Source organism: Anopheles moucheti, chromosome 3 (assembly GCF_943734755.1).
Source record: "Anopheles moucheti chromosome 3, idAnoMoucSN_F20_07, whole genome shotgun sequence".
Classification (NCBI taxonomy): Eukaryota; Metazoa; Arthropoda; class Insecta; order Diptera; family Culicidae; genus Anopheles; species Anopheles moucheti.
In genome coordinates this window covers 40,152,549-40,178,870 of record NC_069141.1, presented here as the reverse complement: position 1 = coordinate 40,178,870, position 26,322 = coordinate 40,152,549, and the positions used below count along the sequence as shown (strand labels likewise).

The window sequence follows — 26,322 nt, the reverse complement described above, 5'->3', positions numbered from 1 at the left end:
GGTACTGCCTTGAATTAAAATTGGCACTAAACCATATGACCCAAACGCAAAATTTATAAAATACCATATCATATAAAATATACTATGGATGCAAGAAATTCAAAATACAACGAACAAGTCACTTGAAACGATTCGAATAAGAGATACTGCATAAACACAAGTTTTTATAATAATTCAATTGAGAACTTCAGTTTTGAGTCTCATCTCACATATTCGATTGTTCCTGTTATTATTTTCAAATCGTGGCATTCAGTTTCATATTGACATGATAACGATTTATTTGCTATTTACAATAGAATATTTTGCGGGATTATTTCTTTTAATTCCTATATAATTTTTATTTGCCGTTTTGCTCTCGCCAAAATAGTTATTCAAAAAGTACACAAATTTTAACGAATGTTCAAAATCTCACGTAGAAAATATTCAATATTATCAAAGTGCAAACACCCCAACCGGTGCACTATTTCTGAATCATTTGCTGAACTAATCGCTGAAACAGTTGTCTTGACTACACTAAATTAATGTAAATTTTATATCATTTGTGCGCCCCAAACTTAAAATTGTAATCGTCCAACGTTATGCCCCACACGCACACAACTAAGCGTATGAATACCATTCGCGTACAACAAACTAACACTACTTTGTAAACGCGGGCGATCAGGGAAAAAACCTCACTGTCAACAACCAACAAAACGACTCGCCAAACGAACGAAAAGAGTATCGGGTAAATCTGTAAATTTCACTACATTTCTCATTACTTACCTAACTCAAACACGAACAACACTAACCGGCAATTCAGACAGCAATAGAACGTAAATTAAATCGAACTCAGCGGAAAATAAGTTAATGAACAACATGCACTTTTCTAACCTCTCGCCTTTTTTTCTGGCTCTTTGTTTTGACAACTATTTTCGCCCACAAACCAAAACATTGACGCTTTCGCCCCTGGAACTGTCGTAGGGTTCCGTCTATAGACATATTTGAAATGACAGTTGCGTGTGATAAATTTAATAATGTGTTCTTCGACACGAAACAGGAATTGATTTGGAACGTTTTAATATAGTATCAGCAATGCGTTCCTTAAACCAAGACACAAACGTATATTCACCGATGTCAATACAATACTCACGCGTATATAATGCTACGCATACAGTGAACAAAACCAATTAGCGCAGATTGTCATATTTAGTTATTGTTCATTTTTGCAGATTTTTTTATTCTAAAAGTTCTACATAACTTCAATCAATTTTAATATAATAATCATATTAATAATAATAGCAATATTATTGATATATATTCTAGTACTTGTGTATATAGAATTTATTTACAATTCTATTCTGTTACGGTTGTTTTGTGTTTCTGCTTCAGTTTCTTTTCTTCTATATAGTCCTTGCGTTCATTACAAAAGGACGCACGCAAGCATGATTCCCACTCCCTAGTTTGTTACATCGTCTCGTGTTTCATTAGCAATCACTTATCACCATAAATAAAGTTCCTTCCCCGTTTCGTCCCTTTTTATTAGTTTGTCGCGCTTGTTCGCGTTGGATTTAAGAGCGTATAGCGTGTGTGCACAATCACGCTCCATAAACAAGAAAAAAAGGTGTGTTTGTTATTTATTCTAAACACCAAGATATTGCCACATGAGGCTTTTGCGTTCCGTTTGCTGTTTGTCTTGCTTACTTGTTGAGTTTTCTTATGAATATAGTTTGACTTACTGACACGTTTCGTTCATTGCTGCTAGGTTCTGTGTATGTGTATATTACATAGTAACTCTAAGTCAATTGTTGTTTTATGTGCTGTATCATTTCCTTAAAATCGACCCTCAATCCTACACTTTTTCATTATAGTGTGTGTGTTTACCTCGGTTTATGCACATTGCTTCAGCTGCTTTAAAATGCAGATTTTCTCTAGTCTTGCCTTTTCCTCTGCTAAATCTGATGAGTGTTTCATTATCGTTTTGCCATCATTTACTTGTTAGTAAGTTACTTGTTTGTTTGTTTTTACAATTTTGATTCCCTACGTTGTCTTATAATTCTAACTCAATTTTGTCGCCTCCAAGTTTGTCGACCTTACTACTCTGTATACAATATATAATTATTTATATATCGATGTGTATGCATGTGTGTATATATATAGAGATGTATAGCGCTAATATAATATCTCACAATACACTTTAAGCTTCTGTTCTATTTAACTTTCCGTTCCTTGTTGAGTCGATTATGTGTCGGCTTCATTCTTACCAGTTGTTGCTTGTTATAAACGTTTGCTACAGGTTCAATTGTCATTTTATGTGTTTTCTGGTCTGCGTATTACATAGTTTTGGTTTAGCTTTCACGCCAAATGTTTGTTATTCACATCGGAAAAGCATACCACATCAAATCTGAAATCATCTACAAGTTCTTCTTGCCCTAATATGCCATTGCTCTTAGAATCGGTTTTAAGTGGTTCGTGTTTTGTTTGTTTCGTACATTATTATAGTCTTTTAGTTTAGTAATGCTTTCAGTTTGAAGCACTTTGCAACAAAAAGTTTCGTGCAAAGTTGCTTCCAGGTTTTCGGTTTCCAGTTATGTTTAACGTTTACCTTCTCACTTAAATTATCAATAGTTTTGCCTTTGCTTTGAGTTGAGTTGCACTTTGTGAATGGATATAGGTGTTGTTGCATTTGCCCTAGCCACAATCTCACTGCCCCGTTCTATGAACACTCTCTTCGCATAATATTGTAGTTGAATTGCATTCTTGTTCGTTCTTTTATTTTTTTTTTTGCGTGACACTTGGTTTAGTATACTGTGACATGCCAACAAAACAAAGCATTAAGTGGGCGATCGCTTTTCACGTGACTTATTATTTTTAATCTGCTTTATAAATTGATTCCTTATTGATGCGAGTACGGGTAGTGTTGCGGAATCGGAGAATTCATACGACAGGCAATCAAACATTCTACCATTCATGCTAGTCAGTTGCATTAAGGATCTGATGCTTTTCACTACCCGTTTCAGTAATCATATTTAAGAATAGGCTGTAAATCATTGTGTTATGCTCAACTGTTGTGGCTCGGTTTTGCGCAACAGCTTAACCCGAATTAGGAAGAGAAGGCTCGTTAGAGAGAGGAGCACTATTGATATAAAACCATTGGTCCCCGAAACAGAAACCTACTAACAGATGACTTTACAACTAACAACGTTCGTAGCAAGATTCAGCGATAATTAATGATCGAAATCGTCGTTTCATATTATTTTACAAAAAAAAGATCAAAGATAAACAATAAACAATAAATTATAACAACAAAAAACTTAGTATAGTATTATAAAAAAGCTATAAAAACAAATTTTAAGCCTTCTGTGGTGGTGGTGTGTGTTTCGTTTCCGACATTCTCATACAGTTTTTTGTTTTTTTTTCCCACGAAATTTACAATCTTAGGTTCAGATTTGCTTTAGATTCAACAATTATCAATTGCATATGGCTGGGAGGCATCATTTTTATATTAATTGAGCTATTTCAGTTCCCTTTACTCCTTTGCGGTGCCTTTCCAGCTGTTGAAGGTCTGCCTAGAATGATTATTTATAAATATAGCCATAGCCAGATAAATCTTCGTACCCATAATGCAGCTTGTGCAATGTGTGGCAGGCTGGAAGGAAAAATGGTGATGGCTTTAATGGTGAGCGTCTTCAAACCTAATACTTTAGAAATAAACTGACGAGTTTCAACTGCAAACATGTTTTAAATCGCGGTGAATAAATTGCATAAACTAAGTCGAGCATGTTAAACATACAAATCCCGCGTGATCTGTTCAGCTCAATCTGTGCCGATTACCCGGCAGTAGCCTTGCACCAAAATGTGTTTTGAATTTTGTAAATAATTTTGAAAAATATTATTGGAATCATACTCAAGTCATATAATTCTATCCAATCCATCCATACAAAAAAAAAACTGATTGACAATAATCGGTGCTTGCACAACGATTTAAATAACACTGCAATTTGCAATAAGTTTCAAACAAACGAACTAATGAACAAACACCGATATCTACATCGAACGAAATTTGAGGCAAGAGCAAAGGATACATTGGCAGATATTCTCAAACATTGGCATTCTTTCGACTAAAATTTCTTTATATAATCTTTGATGTGAGCCACCGCGTTGTTGAAACTTTTTGTTACTGCAGCACTTCTTCTTGACGTAACCACCTGCTACTAGGTCATACCTACCATTTCTGGTAGGCACTGGACTTATTATACCATGTAGACAGGTAGTCAGTCCTTGCTATAGGGGATTGGTCCAGATGGGATGTTGGACCGGTCGTATCATGTGAAGACCGCCACCGCTACCAATATGTCACCGGGCCGTCCCTGTTTTGCTGCAGTACAGCCTCTCCGATTTATCAAAATTAAACTACACTGTGATTTTGTGTTTCCTTCTGTTAGTAGACTGTGATCTAACGGTTCCGGTTGTTTGTTCACGTACTTTTCTAAAAGTCTTGCCTTTTTTGTATGTCTCTTCAATAAGTCTTTCTTGTGTACACTTCCCGCTATTTATTATGTGAGCATTAAGCATGTAAATAATTAAAAACTCTATAAACAACATATAAAATAGCCTTACTGTTACCGTTTCACCTCCTTCATTCTCTCTGATTCTCTGACTAAACGTAGCTGTTGTTGGATACCTTTCAATTGTATATTTAAAAAAAAAAGATGCATTTCTTCCACCTACCGGCAGCATCTACCTGTCTACTGCTATGTTTTATTATCCATACCGGACAGGAACGGGACCATCCGGGTGGATCCTAATAGTGTCTTTGTGTTTCCTTTTAAAAATCGTAGGAAATGTTCGTTCTAGTTGACTAACTGTCCCAACACAGTTCGATACTGGCTTTGCCAGTCGATGCGAACTAGTGTCTTACTAACAACACCATTACAATGCAAGCGCCGGAGAATAGTTTTAAGCACAAAATACACGTCTTTAAGAGACAAAAGTAAAACGTCAGTCCGCTAAAAAGCACAAACTATACATCAGCATGTCTAGAGGTTCATAGTACATTTAACCGTGATAGCATAACCTTAGTAAACTCACTGAAGGTCCTTAAAATGGCAGAAACTCGTAAAAGACGATTTAACAGCAAAGAAAACGAAAATTTACTAACCTGGATGATTTTCTACACCGTGTTATGCAAAAGTTGAGCAAATGCACTTTTGCTATTTATAACTTAATTCATTATTCAGCGTTTTGTTCTACGAGAAAGCAAGACAACATATAAATTATTCTATACACCGTTTTAGTATGGTCCTTGTATAACAAACATGATTAGGTAGTTGCCTCTACGGCTGTGAATTAACATAAGCGCACACAGTTGAGCTATGTAGTTTGACCAACGATCACGATGCTGCTTCTGCTATTAGTTGTTGATTGTTTTTTATGCTGATCACCACCAGCTTCTGTTTGGTTACAGTTCTACGGCTATTCAATGTTCCCACGTGTTTGGATATTAGATTTAATGATTGGAAAAGTTCACGCTCGAACCAACACCATTACGGTGTGTGCAAACTCTTGATTTTACTCACGAACGTTGCAATGCAACGAACGGTTGGACGTCATTCCTATGACGAACATATAGCACCACGTCTTGCACACTAACGATCAAGTCTTTCTACCTTACCGAATAGCGAATAACTTTACGGAGTAGTGATGAATTGCATCTTGCATGACGATTGCTTTTGAATGTTCTGCTTCGTTTCACGGAAAAATTGCTGGTCCATAATCGTAGTCATTGTTGAGTGATGGAAAGTGCGGGAAGTGTTGACCGACGGATTGCAGTACGTGTGTGAGAGATTCGCTAAAGCACACACACCCGATGGATCTCATTTCTCATTTCAAGTTTCCAGCACGATTCCTATCCATTTTAACGTTGCTCATTATTGTCAACAAGTATAGCAAACTGGCTAGAACGGTTCTAGCTGCTTCTGCACCGGTTCTACCAGCAATGCCCAATGTTACATGCGCCGAAGCTTCTGAATCCCGGCTTGCACGTACTTTACGACATTGTGCAGTGAGCTATGCAGCGTCATGGGTCCATTTTCGTGATCTAGTTCGATAAAAAATTCTAAAACAAAACCATTATTAGTCACAACACCTATTTTGAAAATTAAGTTAGACAGTAAAAAGTGTAACATCAAGGACCATTCACACTCACCGACATGATTCCCCCGTGAAACTAAGCTGTCCGCTTGCTCCCAAAGGTCAAGACATGTGGAAAGATGTGTAAACAATGTTGTCTGCTTTTGATACGCATTGTGAACCTGTTACAAAAAATAGTAAAAGCCATATTAATGTACAAATATGCACTGTTTGTGACAAGTTACTGCTTGCTTTCTACAACACCAGCACCACCCGGCGAATATATTAATTATGCGCTTACATTTATTGGCATTATAATGCATTGGGCAGGGGACGAATTCATCGGTGGTATGGATCCAACGTGATTGTTCTGACCGGAGCTGTAACCGGAACTCTGCAAAAACAGAATCAAGAAACATTGCATTAATTATTTGCCTATTCATGCAGGAAACCCAAAGTTATAAGGAAATAAAGTAAATGTTAAACTACCTGTGAGCCAACGGACGTTGGCGACAGTGGTGATGGAGTGTTTCCATTAGCCAACTCTGCCGGCACTGTGCTGGTTTTGTGATTAAACTCGCCGATTGTCTTTGCCGTCTCTTTCATTTCGAGTCGGCGCATTTTGTACAGCTTGAGATAGATCAACGATTGACAGCGCAAACTACAATTGCATATAAGAAGTACGGACGTCAGATATAATCCGTTTGCTAGCCAAGCTTTGTCTTACCTCAGAATGGCCACCTTAGTATGGATGTTACCCTGGACTGTTTGATTTTGTAGTTGACTGCGAAACTTGGACGAAATGAATCTAAAAATAAAAAAATGAATCAATTAAGCAATACCCTAAGCTGCAACTGAAAACCCCTTTCCGGTGGATTATAATGAACTTTTTGACCACCTATTTCCATTCCCACATTATTTCGCACACACTCACTTAATTAAACAAAGCGTATCTTTGTACATCGTGAAGGCAGCTTTCTCGGTAATCGGGTCCCGCTCCATCGTGTCTCCGGTGAGCAAGAAAAACAACACGGCTTCCAGGTACAACATTGCTTGTGCTAAATGGTCTCCCTCCCGGTCAGCTGCATGCTTGAGTCGCTTGGCTTCCGACAGAAAACGGCTTTGGTCCCGTATTTCCGGTACTTCTTCGTTGCGCTCGAAATACGACACGTACACTTTTTTTATTTGCACCGGGATCTCTACTGGTGGTCCAACGTTACCATCGGTATTTGGTGGATTCCCTGTATCAAACCCATTACCAGGACCGACTGATATCAGATGCGGTTGACCTTGATGATTGGAGCTACTGTGAAGCAATGCTGCCTGATGCTGCTGACCACCGATGGAGCTCCTTTCTGTCGATATTGCTGACCGTCCTGCATTTGCCGCAGAAGCGCACTCATCTAACCGATCATGATTGGTCGGAGGAAGTTGGTCAAGTTGATCAGTCTGGAACCAATGGAATAAAAAAAAACAAAACATAAATAGCAACCATTGCTTCACATCGCACAATCGTGCCAAGTTTACCTGTAAATTTGCGGATGATTTATCCTTTTTTCGGCGCTTCTCCTTATACGTATTGTTGCTACCGGCACTAGTAGACCGTTTACGCATACGACCGCTTCCACCCAATGGGACAATGGATTCTCCTTCTCCTACAGTACCGTTTGTCATTACAGGTCCCACAGGTTGCTTCCCAAGTTTACTATCCACCAACAGGTCCTCCCTGTTGTACTCTTGCTTGATCAATGATTGAGCTGCTCCCGCATTGCCTTCCTGCTTTATTACACTGCTATAGCTAGAATATTTTCCGTTACCCATACGGCTACCGCCAAACAACAGAGAAGAAGCTTTGTCTTCTTTTAGGCGTTGTTGCTGTTCATCGTAGCTGAGCTTCTCGGATTTGGCCAACAACTTCTCATCGTATTTTTCACTTTCGCTCCCTTTCGAATTGATTTCCGATTGACTGCCAAGGTGATGATGATTGGTGTATATAGTTTGATGATTATGCCGTTGATGCATCGAAGGTGAATTGTTTCCGTAAGCTGCATCACTTCCGCCTCGATACTCCCGGGCCTTTTGGGCTGCACCGCTGTGATCACTGTTTATGGAATTGCTCCGATGTCGCAACGAACCTCCATTCTCTAACACCGGGGAACAGTCGTCCGCAAGAACACGGGAAGGAACACTACCGCCGTACGTTAAGCGCTCATCCAATAGCCTCGGGGTTGAGGAGGAACTGTGCACCGAGCTGCCGCTTCGATCATGGTGCTCTTGTTGGCCAACCGAATTCCGGCGCCGCTTGCCGTGCAATTGATCGTAAGGGCTATTACTCTTCTGACGCGCCGAAGAGGCACTGCGGTGTGCGTTGTAGCTTTCGTGGGTTCGCAGCCCAGGCTGCGATCGGTTCTGTGCTGGTGGCGGTGGAATTTTTAACAATCGACTTAGATCGATCCGACAGACAAGCGACAGGTTGTTAGTACTTAAGGCACCACTGGTATGTGAGAAAAGCATCTTGTCCAGCGTAGGCGAGACGGCAGCAATAACCCCCGTTGCTCGACTGTTCGGACGACTCTCTCCCGTATCGGACGAAGGTCTCGGTGGTGTGTCCACATTGCCCACAAGCTCTGACACGGTATGATGCTGCTGGGTTGTTCGACGCTGATCTGCACTAGTTGCAATTTGGCTGTTTGCATTTGGTGTCGTTGAAGTGCCATTGCTTTTCGCCACATTTAGCTCGTCCACATGGTCAATGTACACTTGACCTTTACCCTTACCACCTTTACCTTTGCCACCCTTGCCCTTGCCACCACTTCCGGCGGCCGTATTTATAAACACTCGAGCAAACAGTGCCGCTTTCTTATTTTTGTTTTGCTTCTGCTGATTGCCAAAAATAGAGAATGAATAAATGTATTATTATTATTTCATCTTATCGGACAATCATTCAGCAACACACACTTGATTGTTGGTACGTACCGTCTCTTTTTTGGTTGGAGTATCGCTTTCACTATCGCTGTGAGTATCAGAGCGATCATCGTCGTCGTCATCATCGTCATCGACCGTTTTGTTACCATTGGTATTCAGCACTCGGGATTCATCCTCCTGGACTAACGTCTGGTTCATTGACAGTTTATGGCATTTCTTCGAAAAGCTTCCATGCGTTATGACATCAGTCACTTTTCCTCCATTGTTTTGAAATGGAGAAGACAGAACAGAAGGCCTTCTAGAATGAAAAAAAGAATAATGAATAGTTTAACACAACCCACTAAAGTTACCGCTTCATAAAATAGCATCAGAATAGACATTATTCAGACTTACTCGTCATTGCTGTCGGAAGATAGATTGTGCAGGTTAAAGTTATTATTACTCCGACTGCTCCCGCTGCCATTACTGGTTCCTTGTTTTATTGACATTTCACCAGCGATCGCTTTATTTCCCTTGACTGTCGATATGTTGGTCGTGGGAACATCTATTGCCATCGTTTTATCGTGCTTTTTCTTCGTTTTGTGCTTTTTTGTTTTCGCCGCAGGCACAACAGGACCGATTTCAACTGGCGCCGGTGTAGATCGTTCATTGCCAGAATCTGAATCACCAGAATCTACTGAGGATGCTCCGGCGCCGGCTTCAATAGACGAACCAGATGACGAGGAACTGCTCCCCGTAGAAAGCACTGTTTCGCTGCTGCAAATTCTAGAGGATTTGCGTGATTTGCGGGAGGTTACCTTTTTCGACATCACAATTCTATCCACAGACGGTATGCTAATCGGAGGGCTCATTATACCCGCAACTCCACCTGTATCACCTGCTCCGTGACCGTACGCCATGGAGTTTCCCACCGTTGAGTTACCACCCTTTTTCGTTGGTGTCGATCCATGTGATGATGTTTTACTGGACCGATGCCCACCACCACTTGCTATCGAATCCGCATCGGAAAAGCGAGCACTGGATGCGGCACTCGTAGTGCCCCCACCGCCTCCACCACTGCTATGAGTATTGTGCCCTTTACGCGCCCGTCCCCGTGCTTTGAGATGTGTTTTATCCTTCTCAAAGGACTGCGATCGACTCCGCCTTGTAGCACTATATCGTTCATCTTCGCTGCTACTAGTTGAGCTATCGCGAGCTTCACGTTCATTACCGGAACCGGCAATAAGCTTACGTTTCCACTTTTTCTTTTTTGCAATGTTAGATGTGGTCGCTAATAATGCTATACCATTTCCAGATGCAACCGTGTCACCTTCGGGCTGATGAGCTAAATGCGCATTAACGTTGTGCAGGTTCACACGATGCTGCTCATGATCGCCACCAACCATAGTAGGTACATCTGCGTCATCCGAATCGGAATCAGACATGCTTGAGATAGGCTTGATCAGGCTAAACTCTTTGGCTTCCTGCAGGGCACATATCACATCTTCCTGCTCGACGATACTGTCGCCGAACAAGTGCTGCTGCTGACGATGGTGGAGATTGAAACTACCAACCGGATGATGCTGTAGATCCGGACTTTTCGTGGGACTAGACAACGATAACCGGTCGGCGCTGTCATCCTTTAGCTCACTTTTGATACCGGCAGTTGGCGAGGCACTGTTTTCGCTGGGATACGGTTCCTGTTTTACATACGATGACGACGAGGACGATGCATTGATACCGGACGAAGATATACCCGTGCCTGCAGGCAGTTCGCCATTGCTTGCGCTACTGCTTGCGTTTGACAAGTGGTCATCGTCCAGCGGTGGTAGCGGTTCGTTTTTTACCGGCGCACCAGAACGTCCATCCGCGATAGGGGATGCAACGAGCGTACACGGTCCACTGTCACTTACACCGCTCAATCGTTGCGGCCGCAATGGAGATGATATGGAATTTTCCTCGAGCGCGCGCTGCAGACTATGGTGTTGATGTTGGTGATGGTGATGCGAGCCAAAACGGTCCCCGGTGGCACCACCAATATGGGGGGCACTTTCGCTTGTTGGCACTTGTTGACTACTGCTGGTAGGTTGCTTTAGGAAATTTAAAAGCGACCAATCGCTCGGTCTCCTCACGGGACTGCTGTTCCCACCGGCACTTCCACTTCCTGTTCCAGCTGATCCAGCGACCCCTTCCACTCCCGCTATGCTTCCGACGTTTCCATTTACGTCCCCGCTCATTGGAACGCTGGAAATGGGAATGCTCACGCCCCGTTTATTGCCAATGTTGGAGTCCTCGCTCGAAGATTCCTCAGCACTTTCGTTCGAAGAGGTATCACTAGAATTCCGTTTCTTTGATTCACCATCACCTCCATCATCACTATCCGAACCATTGTTCTGATTATCGTCCTCTATGTTTGATCTAAAAGTGACAAAAAAAAAGAAAATATGTTTACAATCTTGCGCTTACAGCGGGAAATTTTTAGTGGAGACAGAACGAGCATACTTACCCTAGTGGACGAAGCATCGCTAATCCGGAAACTGCTCCACACGCCAACGGTAAATGGTACAGCAAATGTAGATACCGACACCAGCGGTCATGTTCGCAAGGACGACGGTGAAATGACAGGCGCACCAATCAATCCATCATCAGGTCACAAGCACACAGTTGCAAAGGCGGTCATCAGGATAATCCAAGGGATGCGACACACATATGGACACAAATGTCGGACCACAATGGTAAAATTCGAAGAAAGACGACACGATTCAGGCACGGTAAGCAGGATAGTAAGAAAGAGAAATATCGATTAAAAATTTGTAATCAATAATTCAACGATTACGGACGGCACAGCTACGCCAGCCTGCTGGCAATGCTTGCTTACGAAACTACGTACTCTAAATGGGTGTTTTTGTGTCATCAGTGAAGAGTCGTAAGGAAAAGGGATAGTAGATTATTCCGACATGAAGTTCGTACCGTCCCACAAATAGTTTGAAAGGTAAACCATAAGTGAATGAGATAAATTCCTCAAATGTTGCATGTACGAGCAAACACAAATTTATGCTATTAAATCCATGCACTATACCAACTACCGTTTAAAAAAGAATATGTATGCTCCTAACATTATGTAGGCATTTATTAATATTACATCAACCGACTAATGTAATTATCTTCGTAAAAACACGTTTGTTTGCAATTGTTTTCCTGTGGGCTTTGTTAAAAAAAATCCCTACCAAATCGTGCAACATGAGTGCATAAACAACTTTCTTTGCAATTGCGTCTCGCTAGCGAAGAAACAATGCACTACGACAGTCGCGCGACTTACGACAAACAAACGCCAAACAAAAGCCCATTTGCTACCTTTGGTGCACAGTACAAACGCTACACACACCCAACCAACCATAAACTCAATTACTACGGGATATCTGACAGACACGTGGGTCAGCCCTACGCCCCCTACCCTACTTCTCATCTACTATCTGAACCGACATGGCAAAACATTCGCCCACCGTTATACTTACGGGACGCTTTCGTGGCACCTTCCACCAGCGGCTCCAAAAACCCCGGTGTAGCATAAACGTGCCTCTTGTTTGCGCTCGGGTTGTTGAAGTTAAATTTCGATTCCAGTTCCTTACGCGGCGTGGCCCCGATCTCCGTCAGCGGTGTCAAGATGTTCTTCTTCATTTCGTGCAGTATCTTCTCAACGTTGCTGCCCTGTTTGAGCGGAGTTGAAATATCACTTGAATTCTGTTTTGGCAATGGCATTGTCACATGTTGGTGTGTTTGTAAGTGTGTTTGGTATTGTGTCGATGGGGGAGATGATGTTTGGCGCCGGTGTGAATTGAGTAGATAAATGGTTAAAACGGAAGCACGCATGAAATGGGCGAGAGTAAACATGAAAAGATTGTAAAAAAAGAAATAAGAGAGCGCAAACACTCATTAGAAATAAACCTTTTTGACAATAATATCCGAACATAGTACAGCTAATTGAGCTACGCAAACAAAAAATACACACACAAAACGACAAAGTATAACACATGCATTAATATGTAACGATTGCAAATAGCATAGAGTGATACAAACAGAAATTATCTACGTTACAATTGGAGGTTCACATGTCTCTTTCTAATAATAAAACGTTAATCAATTATTACTATTTTTGACATATTTTTTCATTACTTCTATGACTTCAAGAACTCAAAGAAAGATATATTGAAGCAATTAATAGTTCATGTATGAAATCAGAAATCATAAAGCAATTTGATACCTTTTTCAATATAATTCTTGAATTTTTCTACTAGAATTGAAACTATTGTTGTACAGCGGAAAAGTTACATAAACTTTACAACTTAATCAAGGTATTTATGAAGAAAAGGATTTCAGTTAAACAATAATCAAATATCGACCAACAAAGGATGCTAATCTAGGGGTATGTGTAAGTAGACGTTGACAGTAGAACAGTAGGACGACCAAACGTGAAACATTGGTGATGGTAGTGCAATGGGTTCGTGTAAGTAACATAACATAAGGACACATAAAAAAGGATAACTAACTACTCTAGGCATTTTTGCATTTGCAACCTGGGGCAGTCGACCGTTGGACATTTGCGAGGGTAACTTATCACTGCCGAAGGATGGGCCACCTGTTCCACCGCTACTACTGCCGATAGTCCCCCCGGACGATGCTCGTCCGTTCATTGCTGAAGGCGGTACGGATAAAGGCGGTCCTTTCGATGAGACTCCTCCATGCACCTAATATGGGAGAGAGAGAAAGAGAGAAAGTGGTAAGATACGACGTGTTTGCAAGAATGTAAATTGGATTGATGAAATTGATTATATCTTAGCGGTTAACATACACTTCAACTGAGCGCGTATTACTTTTTCGTTGTTGACCAATATTTCTTCAAAATAGGGCGTTCAAAGGAGAGCGATAATAGGGAGCCGAAATGATTGCTGCGTACTTTAAAAAATAATTCAAGGTTACTTGATTTGATTTGCAAAGGAAAATATGAACTGCCCTTAAATGAAGTATCCATTACAGTGAATTTACATATGAACAATAAAACGACTAAACAAAAAAAATATACGGAATACTTTTTGGAATAGTCTTACCTCGTGTTTGTTGAACGATCCAGGTGCGGAAGAGGACGAGGAAGTCGAGGACGAGTAATGTACTGGTAGATTGTTTCGTCCTGCACTCGATCCCGACAACGACGATGGTCGTCCATTGTACATCGAACGATTGTCGGCCGGTTTGACGAAGTTGGCGATACTATTGCTAATGGTACTACTACTATTGCTATTGGTTTTTGGTGCAAGCGACCGATGGTGGCTGCCAGAGACCAGGCTGGGCATCACGGTGGAGGGACGTAGGGGCGTTGAAGGGGTAGGCGCGATACCGATCACTTGATACGACGTGTGCGGTTCCATAATATGCTTCTTAACTGCCTCGAAACTACCGAGTCGCTGTGCGATGTGCATATCCATATCGGATGGACTTTGCTGCAATACAGAAAAAAACACAAATAAGAAATTAAAAAAAAGTGTTAATAAGACGTTGCTTCTAGGCGGCAGTTATGAGTTTATGCTTGTTTCACAGAGTTTGTACATGCATCACAGAGAACTTATAAGATTATTTTACAATTGTGGTATTCAAACATTCAAATAATAATTCGCTTGGAAAAACAGATTAAACCCATTGTCCCGATCCTTTCTATTGTCTTTTATTAAATTCATTCGAGAGTAAACACTATCGTTCTCGATTGATGCGAAAGGTGTCCTCCGGTATTGCAAATAGCAAAAATAACCACATTTGAATATCTCGGCTCGCGTTGTGCGTTCGTTGACCTGCAACGTCCACAGTTGGACGGACGGAAACGCGAAGGAAGCCACCATAAACAAGCGCTGAATAATCAATGTAGTGCAATCAATTAAATTTTTATCACTACCGCTGCTTGCTTCATTTCATTAAACGATTATCGTACTTAACCTGGCCGGTTGGTTGACGCTGACGCTACGTCAGCCCCATCTCCCATCGGGATTTGCGTATACTTTAGCGATTTTTCCCGCCTCTTGTACCTTTTTCCACCCACAGACAGTTTTGCAAGTCTGTTATTGATTGATATTCATTTTGCGCTGTGTTACTTTTCTCGTCCATACTTCGCGCTAAAAAACGTGTATTAGCTGCGCGATGTGGAAGTAAGAATTGCGATGCATCAAAGTACGTAAACAATCAATCAATAGTGAACAATATGGATCATTACATCTTCAGAAAAGGCATTTTTAAACCACACATGCACACAACGCTAAAATGCATAAACTGCGAACACTTGAATAAAACATATAGTTATGAATGTTTAAAATTATTGATTCCGAATGGCTCTGTATCTCTATTCTCTTCTCAAAAATTCTGGACTCCTCATTGATTCATAAATCCTGGAATCGTTAAGAAATCAAAAACTTATGCATTTCTAATAATTTACAAAAAGAGTTTCTAGGTTCTTCGGCCAAGTTTCCCAAAACAATAATAAAACACCTTAACAACGGACTATCGGAATACTCAAAGTGTTGTAAAGATTGGAAACTTAAAATCAACGAAAATAAAACCGAAGCGATTTATTTTTCACGCTGCACTAGCCAAAGAAAACTCCCGATCGGCAAAGTAAAAATAAAAAATCAAGAAGTCGAATCGCAAAATAAAGTAAAATATTTAGGGGTAGTACTAGATAAACGACTAACCTTTAAAAACCACATTGAAAGCAGAACACAAAATGCCATAAAGGCCTCAAGATCCTTGTACTGCTTCACAAATAGAAAATCTAAACTGAACTTAAAAAATAAGCTCCTTCTCTACAAATCTATTCTTCGACCAATATTGATATACGCGTTCCCCGTTTGGGCAGACAGCGCTAAAACGTATTTGAAAAGGTTACAAGTGTTTCAAAACAAATTAATAAAACAAATACTAAACTTACCCTTCTGGCATAGCACTAATGACATACACAAAAGAATTAACATGATGAGAATTATAATACACGCAGAATTTCTATTGAATAAATATAAATCAAATTTTTTTCTGAGTTTTCCTGCGGTATTGAAATTCAAAAGATAAGCGTAAAGCTGGTACATGACATGTCATGAAGTATAGTTAGTTAAAACCAATATATTGTGTAAAGGACTAGAAAAACCCAAACCAATATTGAAATCTAAAACTGAAATTGTAATTCTTAACATATGTAAATAAAACTGAACTGAACTGAACTGAACTGAACTGAACAACAAGAGTTTCTTCATCCATGTAAACCATTTGAGCTGACTTTTTATGTCCCCATCTATTTTAGTTTACAAACTACTTCATATTAAAAGGAGAAAACGTTTTGAGAACTCATTGTACTCATTTCATCACAACTGGTGCTGATAACAAATACTATGTCGAACAAAACAAAAATGAAAATGAAAGTATTAAGTATGTTTATTGTTGCTGTGGGACTAATTATCATGATGAAACAGATACATGAATTATGTGACCAGTATTGTTTGCTAACAGCTTAATATTTCAATTGAATGGCATTTTATCGAGAGCTTTATTATGGCCTAATTTCAAAAACAGATTTTCATCACAGATTTTGATAGTCAGTGGTTCATTGTCTCTATCTTTAAGGTTCTGTGTGGTGCATATGTTCGTTTGTCTGAAGCGTACCATCCAAACGACAGTGCCATCCACCATGCCGATTATACGAGCACAAAGCGGAATTGCACATGCAAAACATGGCATCGCACTTAAAGCGCACCCCCAAAAGCGATGATCTCGTTTGGATTCCATTCTCGCCTAACCGTGGCTCAAAAGACTAGCACCGGTTGCAGTCTGATTTACGGACGACGCGGCGACGTGCTTCGAGACATTCTTCCTCCGTCGTCGCCCGATGCTACACAATAATGCAATCAATGTGCCCGAGAGTACACAACTTTCTACGCATCCTGCAGAAGGTGCAAAGCGGCGTACTAAGCTTTTGCTCTAATCCTCGTATTTAACCGTTTTGGTGCAGTGCTCTTGTCACACCTTCTTGTGACAGAAGTCGTCTGTTCTGGCGGGGTGGTTCTACTAACGTGCTGACAAGTATAAACGCATAACTGCACACAGAGCAACAAACGGCGGTGGTACACAAATCGTGTGCAAACATAATAATGAGTATGGTTTACGAATCATGTGATATACAAAATTTATTTAGAAGAAGTTTATGCACACATAATGAACAGCCATTTCCGGTGAAAATGGGCATGGCATGTGGCATTTCTTTATTTGTATATTACCCATGAATAGAACGTTTGTATTATGAATGATAATGTTCTAACTCTGAGAAGAAATCAAATTATTAAAACCTATCTTTTAGTACCACATCTACATAGTAAGACTAAATAATCCCAAATATTTCCTAACAATGTTATTGGAACAGCAATAAAAATGCCATTCATTCAAGTAGTAATTATTTAATCGGTACGCAAAAAAGATCTCTAGTGTTCTATTTTCCTACACTACAACTGAGCCAAATATGCAAATCGATTCGACTAATAAAAACAGCTCCAGGGTATTTGTTTACACTACTTTATTCTTCCATCGATACCAGGGATTTGAGCTCGGTGTATAGCTCCATCGGACCGGAAGGTCAGCAAAATCGGACATAAATGGATTGATATGTATGAAACTGGAACGTGATGTATGTATCACCCCATCTCCATCCCCAACGTCAAGTATCCCTTGCCATTTGTAAATGTGAACTTTCTTTCTGCTCTGCTGAACCTTTTTTCCAGTTAGCCAAACAGAAGAAACAACCAGCAGAACCAACCATGCTAGACTTCGGTACAAAAAAAAAAGATATGTTATCTTCCACGAAACAATATAGGAATTTCTGCAAAACAAAACATTCATCCCAACAGCTTTGCAGTGTTTCGCACTAAATGGATACACTAGTGGAAAGATAAATCTTATCCAGTCTATCGTATGTGTGTAGGACGGATGGACATAAAACGATCAAATACGCACTCGTCTTGCTTCTACAACACACACACGCCAAACGATCTCGTTCGACAACGTGTGATTTATGCTAAAATCAATTTCTCCGCCATCTGGGGAGATGATGGTGACCGTTGGATTTCGCTATCGCGCTCACTGTATCACAGTACAGGAATACAAGAGCGGTGTGGCAGTTACTCGACGAACGAAAAATATATTTTGCGCTAAATCGAAACATCTTCTCCCACAACCAAATGAGCACGAGGGCATATATCCCCCCTTTGAGATCGATTTCGATTCCAGAGGCACGATTACCACACAAAGCGGTAAATAGAAGGATAACATTGATTTATGAAAAATATAACACACGACAGTGTGTCGTAGGAGGCGAAAACAAGTTCTGTTGGTGTATTACAAGACCCGAAAACTGACCTGAACTTGGAATAAATCGGAACGTCATCACGACAGCGAACCACCAATTCCACCAACCATAAGGACAAATGAATTCAACTTTTTCGCTCGTAAAATGACACTGTATCAATTTCATTTTACTTTCTGCAAACCGAAAGCATAAGGAAATGTAAAGTTTATGCCAAGCGGAAACGGAGGTAGAGCATATAATCAGGAAAACTAAGCACGAACGAACGAGTGGCTCTTGCTTTACGACTTCCTTACAACGTTCGGTTCCCAGATCTAGCAGCAAGCACTAGCTACCGTCTAAAGAAAACCCAACTTTTCTTTGAACGAAAATTGTTGAAACTCCACCATCGCAGCCTCGCACCATCGGGGGTGGTGGCCGACACAAAAAAAAAAGATGTGCTGAAGGATCTATGGCCCGCGAGAGACATTAAAGAAGAGCGGTAAAACTCTCGTTTGCTCCGTCCCGAACCAAAAGCTAGCTCATTTTAAAGTCTGGCCAAATATAGTGAAAAGGTAGAGGAAATGTAACCACTGGCAACAATAAGAAATAAAAACATTGGGAGAACAGAGAACTAGAGCATCGTAGGAGAACATACCGGGGGAAACATCCAACCTATCGTCCGAAGAAAAAAGCTCACGTTGCTATTACGAAGCTCTAGTGGTTGGAACTATTTTTAGCTTGGTTTCGTACTTTTTTCCATAAAAAGGATGAGTTGGGTAATCTCTAGGTTTGAATAGTTTCAACTATATATATTCTCTTTGTTTCCACAACATTTAGATAAGTCTCGAATTTGCTGCTACAACTTTTTTAAGAAATCCGAATACACAATACATGTTGTCATATGATTTCAAATCAAAATTATATTATGTCGCTTTTTCTAAGCTTACTTAAAATGATACTTGCCATACTACAGCAAATCTTCATACCCTGTGTAACTGTGAGGTTTTACAATGAATTTCTTTTACCTTCCCGAGGAAACACATGACGAAAATTTAGTTTGTACTTGTGGTGGTAAAATGTATGTACACTAGAGAAGCAAAAAGGAAAATTAATGAATGTATAACTGCAGCCTTATCACAATGGGTGGAAAATGCGACTATGTCGATGCTCGGTTTGTGCTTGCCACGGAACCTTGCTTCTCTTGGTCTCTAGGTGTGTGTACATAAGCGCACCTTGCTCATGCTCTGTTGGTTGGTTGCCATGGTACGAATTTTCGAAGATCAGTTCCCAATTCTTCGGAACGCTTTATTTTTATCATCCTTTTTCCTGCCCTTTACAATAGTGTTTAGCGTCCTTCTTTCCATTACTTTTCTTTGTGGTTTCTTACTGTTTTTATCAAACATAAATTTATGGTTCTTTATTTATTGCACTTTTTTCAAAAGTACACAAGAACATAGGAAAAGAGATGCTTTATTTCTTTTAGTTACATTTTTTGTGGTTTCACCAATGTCTTATTTGTTTTATTAATATGTTCTTTTCGATATGTCTGGTTACATATGAAAGGACTAGATTGAATCTAATCTAATCTAATAAATATTATTGGTTTAATTAGCATTGAAAAAATATGAGTTAAAAACATGTAATTAACAACGCTTTATGAAGTATAAAACTTCCAGAAAATCCTTTACTAACAAAATGTCCTCATCTTGCTGTCCATGTAACCCAATATCCTTTATTTAGACCACTTTCCACACATTTAGACCACAAGTTTGCTCAGAATGTTGAAAAATATTACGTATAATCTTATATTATTCTAATATGCCGTTCTTTTAGTGATAAAAAACTAATTCAACCTTAACAGTTTTTATACTTGAAGCGCAATTAACACTAAATCACAAATTGGTAAAATTGGGAAACAGTTGCTTCTAAATGTGTAACGTAAAAACACGTGTAACCTGAATTTAGATATTTCAATAACACCATTATGGGGAATGTATACCCACATATAACGAATTACGCTGTTGCAAAGTCCTAACAGCATCAACAACATAGCGGATCAGTAAACTAAAACAATTAAGCGCGTGGAGAGTTGTCAGCAACTCAATTAGCAGAAAACAAATGGGAACCGAAAGCTCACAAAAAGACAACGCTACTACTATCAACACCTAACAAATGCTCTGGCTCTCTCATAAAACCACAAAATCATCCGAAACCACCCCACAGCCCACAGACACATCCTTCAACGTTCAATGCACTCGGTCGGTTCGTTCGTGCAAAACAGATAGCATAAGCGAGGCGGAAAAAAATAAATACTCCAATGAATCGCACAACCCTGCATCGCAGGGCAAACCACCATCGGCATCGAGAGAGCCTTGTCACAAATCGTTGAACCAACCCGATAAATTAGAGCCATTCGGTGGAAACTAAAAGGAAAAAATGCAAAAAGGCAAAAACAAAAAAATCTTTGTTGATGGAAAAGCGAAACATCCTTTATTCTCGCAACTCTCTCATAATCACTGACTATAAGAGACGATTGGTTGATTCGCAAAATGGTGGCGTAATGGGCTCTAACCGGAATAACTATTTCTGTATTGATCGCAAAGACGCGACAGATAAATATCAATGAAACACAATTTTAACCTTCACCTACAAATTGTAATTTAAAATCCATCTAATTCGTTCATTGGAAACTCGTGTTCTATTTAACTCGCGAAGTGAAGGATTGCTGCTGATGGTGTTGTGCTACCGTCGTGACATTCGACAACAGACGCCACTCTATTGGTTGTAATTACACGATAGCAATCACAATGCTGGAAGCCGAGCGTTAATTTCCGATTGGTAAACAAGCCATCAATCGTTGTGTCTACGCCTTCGTCCTCGACAGTGGCGCCGCCTTCACTTGCTTTGAAGCCATTATGATGGCAGGCGATGGCGAATATCCACGCTTCTTTTATACAGCTTCTTCAATGTTACCAGTTCCACCAGAGAACTATGCGAGGATAACAAACGCGGTTTCGTGGAGTATTTTATCCGGACACTTCACCTACGGATTTGCCCTGTTTTCAACTTCGACAACTAATGCTTCACCCACAATCAGCATTGAGTAAATGGAACATGATTAAAAAAATTGGGAATGGTTTATTAGATTCAAAAATATATAAAAAATACATAAGAAGATAGAAAAGATTTATCGGAGTATTCAAAATCCCGAATTTTACAATATCCTTTAAAGAAACCTGACGAAAAAAATCTCGACATAACCTAACTTTTTTTTAAATAATTAAATAATAAATAATAACTTTCAATAAACAAGGAAGCAATATTATCCACAACGTAGTTACTCCACACAGTCAGCATAACGAGTACGCAAAATAGTCATACTGTGCTACTCATAGTACATCAAAGGGTTTATGTACGGAAGTACTATTTGCAAAAGGTGCACCCTTGCCCACAGGAGACAAAACCGGTGCCAAAGGTGGGACGGGCAACTGATGAAATGGTAAACATTCAATTACACTTAAGCGTCTGACCAGCGAACCTACACCCCATTTATTTTACCTTGCGACCGAAACGATGGGATAAAATATAACACAACCGATGACCAACTCCCAAATGTATGGTGACCAAAGCCATGTGATAAAAGCACAAAAAAGCGTTGGAAAAATACATCACGCGGGGCTTGTGGGACGGAATCATTGCAGAGCACCACTCATCAAACCAATATTATTGCGAATCCGTTGCAATAAACTACATGGTTGGATGAAAAAAAGAAAACCAAGGATGAGCATTTCAAACCACAACATTGAATTACGCCGTACTGCCGCCCGTTACCATCCCCCCCAGGGGTTTGATATTAACGTTAATATATTACTATTTTGTTGATGATTTTTCCCAACGTTTCCTATCCCGTTTTCATGCATGTGAGTATGATTTATGGTACATTCATCAGGAGAGTTGACTGACGGACGCTAATTGATAAAAAGTGGTGGAATAAACATTTGTAGATTATACAACATATTTAAATATTTGCATATTTAAAAGCAAGGAATACTACAAAATTTTGATACGTTAATGTAAAGAATAATGTTTCATTAAATTCTTTACAAAACAACAAATTGTTTGCAGTATCCGCTTTATCTATCATCAACGAAAGTTTTCAGTAGATATTTATTGACTAAAGGGTTTTTAAAGAGAGAGTAGACATAATTTAAAAAATATACATATATTTCATTTCCTGGAATTGATTTATTTACGATTGACAAGCACTCCACACAATGAAAGCCAGAATACTTCCGATGTCATTCAACTCTACTGGTCTACGTGCTATTCCTCCCGTGCGCTTTCTTTTCAGCACTTTCAGCACAAACTGGAACAGTGTAAGAAAGCTTACATCTTACCGCTGGCATTTCACCCAGCATCCAACGTTTGCCTCTCTTCAGCAGACACTAAAAACCTCAAAATATTCTCGCTCGTACGTGAGGTGACGGTGATGTACGTGAGCGTTTTAAGATGTATATTAGTGCCGCTTTCTCCCAGGAAATCAACCAACATCCCACGAGAACTTTCCGTTTTTTTTTTTTGCTTCATGCTCAAGTGTGCGCTTCCCAGAACAACCAGCCGGTACGTACTTTGTGGAGATGAAAAGTAAAGGATTACCGAAAAACTTCCCTGGATACCTTCCGTGCGAAATGAAGCAAACCAGGAAACATTGGAAAGACGGCGCACATTGCACAACCTACACCAGCGCTCGGAAGGACTGATCATGTGTAACGTACACGAGCGGAATTCCAAACGGACACAAGACACGCGCAGCTATAGAAGGATGCATGTGCGAGTTCATATCAGTGTGTCATTGTGGCTTCCATCGAACACACTAGCGCATCAACATGAAGGACATTGCACTACCGCCCATGTTTAGTTTGACGAGCAAAAAATCTAATCTTCGCTTGATCTGGTACGTCTTCCCCGTGGTAATCCTACTTTTTTTATCAGCAAAGGTTATCGCTCCTCAATTTACCCGTGGGAGAGAGCATGCGTTACAAATGTTTTCAATCATCCACTCGGAATCGCACCGGGTTTGAGCACGGTACATGCGAGTTTATGCGAATACCTTTTAGCTATCGTTTGGGGAAAAAAGTCTTCGCAATTTGAAATCGTAAAGGAACTCGTTTGATACGAAAACATCGATATTGGTATGGAACAACATTAACGAATCGTCAAACGCTTTTTCAAGTTCGTCAAGTACATAGGCAAACAGTTTGAACTAATAAGGCAACATAATATGTGTAAGTGAGCTTTCCCATCGTCGTTCTACTATAGCAATAATTTAACCCACACGACAGGACTGAAACAAAATCCCATTCGAACCGTTCGATAGCTCTACGTGGTAAAATGATCTGGTAGTATACTACGCCTAGAAGAAGAAGTATACTCGCAATAGGTTTTTCGCAACTCAAAAAGCAACTTCATTCTGCTAATTCCCCGTTCCACCGTACATCGGTATCCAGACATTGATTGCGAGGTACATGGACAACATTTACAATCAAACAAGAAACGAAAAAAACGTAACATAACGTTGGCAGAATTATACCGACAAACCCAAAATTGATGCCAATTAATCTTTCCTTTCTCGTTCACTCTCCTGTTTTATCTTGTCTCGCTTTGGTATTCCCTTTTTTTGGAACCGGTTGCAAACTGTACACTTTCTGTTTCATACTTATGCTTGATTTCCGCACGCACACAATTCGCTTGCACCTGTTGTGAGCGAACATCAGCAGATGTTACTTTAAATTATATCATCATTTTGCATCTCTCATCTTCCACGTTAAGAGCGAAACGTTTTCGTTTTGCTCCTTTGTTCCCATCATCCGATGGTTGTCCTATGTAGTTCAGTTTTTTTCACATTTCATTGGCTTCGTTTATGTACCACCATTGACCACTGACGAATTGATGAAAATTGAACCGTTTTTAATTCTGGTTTTACAAAAATGCCATTTTTTCAAGGTTTTAGTTCTATATGTGTACGTTCTCTATCAGTGTGCTACTCAACAAGGCTGATAAGGTACGGTAAGCAATCAAAAATAATCTCACAAACACAATCATATATTGGTGGTCAATATGCGCACGGTGTAAAACTTAAAGTGAGTGTGAAGTACTCTTGAGTTGTTTACATCGTTACAGGGAACAAACAAGCGACTAGAATAAAAAAAAACTCCACGAAAAAAGGGCACTGCTTCAAACATCGTTTGAGACCTGCCAATGCCAATACCGGATTTTAGCTCAATAAACGGAGTAATAAACATGGTATGCAATGTGCAATTTACCTCACTCACGAACTAAAAAGGCTCTTTTTTTTATTTCACAAATAGCAAAGTTGTTGTTTGTTTCACTTACGCGTTTAACACGTTGCTGCTCTTCATAATACGGTACCTACATGCTTTATGGTTTCATCGCACGAAAGAGATCTACATGTAGTGTTATCTTCTTGAAGTTATCAATGAAGTTGAGATAAGTGATTTCCATCGTACTTCCATCAGCAGGTGTAACAAGTGTGACACTTAAAGGCACAATGATCTTCAACGACAAGCTTGATGTCGTTATGAACATGATGGGGCCATATAAATCGAGCTGTGCAAGATGTTTACTTTAATGCAAGAAGGTGATTCTTATCGACAGCAGCACACAAGAGATTTATTCTCTTCTTAAATTTGTTTCGATAATGTTTCGATAATCATGATAATGAAACGTCTACTAATACAAAGCTTCAAACTAAAAGTTACCATATTTGTGTGATGCATATTACTGGTCTAATCGAGCACCGGAAATATTAAGTCACGTGGCCAAACACTTCTTCGCACGTTCATTCGTTTTCGATTTGCAGCGTTAAAGCGTTTCTTCTCCATGGGTGTTCATGCGGCTTTTGCAAAATACCTCATTTAGTATCAGAATTACAAACTAAACAAGGACTCTGTTGCCATCACATCGGCAACCAAAACCTGTAGGGCCACGTGACACCGTGGGCCGAGTCAATCGAGGTAAGAATCTGAACGTTCTCCCACCATCCACGGCAAACGTTGCGTACTCTTGTGTGTACAAATACAGCGAGACTGGTCGATCGTTCGCTGGTTTGCACATGTACACCAACCATACAGCGACGAGTTGCTAAAAGTGACGCAAGCAAAAGTCAACGAGCAGCATCATAGGCTGCGCAAGTGTGTGTGTGGTTTAACGACGTAACGACAAGCAGCGTGATGCAAGATGCAACGAACAGCTGAATTCGTTCATGTGTGAGTGAGCAAAGATCGTAAAAAACGGCTGCAAACAAACAACAGCTCTTCAAATGATTAGGTGCAGTTGATTACTTACAGAAACTGAAACAAAACAACAATAACAAAAAACACACACACATACCCCAAGGAAAATCATATCACGTGTCAAAGAAAGTAAAAGTAGAGGCGTTTTATTATTATATTCTTTTCAAACACTTCCATTTCAATCGTTTTTCCATGTGTATCACAATCCACAAGCTTTTTAACGACAGCACCCTTCTTCGTTACATATTTAACACGAGACACAATAAAACTGAAGGGAGTTTGCCAAGGTATGTTAATTTAATTCACATAATCGTGCAACAATGTTGTGAACAGGTCAACCAAACAACGACATGCTTCCGGTAGTACCGGTGAGAATCGATCAGGCTACATGGGGCTATCAGAGCACCGTCATAGATTTGGTTTATAGAGCAGACCACCTTATAAAAGAACCATTAACCGCTCACGCAATTGCAAGTCAAAAGAGTACAAAACAAGCTACAAAAATCATGCACACGTTCCCACATTTACAGTCTTCCGGTTCAAAATCCTGGCCACGTGACGGGAGTGTAGCTTCTCTGCTTAAGCCCGACCATAGGGAGAAGGAAGTTTTGGATTAAGGCGTGTATAAATAAA

The 26,322-nt window shown here is 40.0% G+C and overlaps 1 protein-coding gene across 1 annotated transcript in view; it reads right to left on the bottom strand.

Annotated features, from left to right (window-relative positions):
* Positions 1-2,706: 2,706 nt before the first annotated feature.
* LOC128305669 (uncharacterized) overlaps positions 2,707-26,322 on the bottom strand; it is a 75,667-nt gene continuing 52,051 nt past the window's right edge. The window contains exons 4-16 of the mRNA XM_053043238.1: positions 14,118-14,507; positions 13,560-13,757; positions 12,528-12,753; positions 11,519-11,549; positions 9,427-11,430; positions 9,085-9,331; positions 7,636-8,985; positions 7,043-7,557; positions 6,836-6,916; positions 6,598-6,769; positions 6,410-6,502; positions 6,185-6,290; positions 2,707-6,094 (exon numbers count right to left, since the gene is read on the bottom strand). Of these exons, the coding sequence (XP_052899198.1) occupies positions 5,985-6,094; positions 6,185-6,290; positions 6,410-6,502; positions 6,598-6,769; positions 6,836-6,916; positions 7,043-7,557; positions 7,636-8,985; positions 9,085-9,331; positions 9,427-11,430; positions 11,519-11,549; positions 12,528-12,753; positions 13,560-13,757; positions 14,118-14,507 (5,523 nt within the window). The 3' untranslated portion in view covers positions 2,707-5,984. The remainder of the gene's footprint in view (positions 6,095-6,184; positions 6,291-6,409; positions 6,503-6,597; positions 6,770-6,835; positions 6,917-7,042; positions 7,558-7,635; positions 8,986-9,084; positions 9,332-9,426; positions 11,431-11,518; positions 11,550-12,527; positions 12,754-13,559; positions 13,758-14,117; positions 14,508-26,322) is intronic.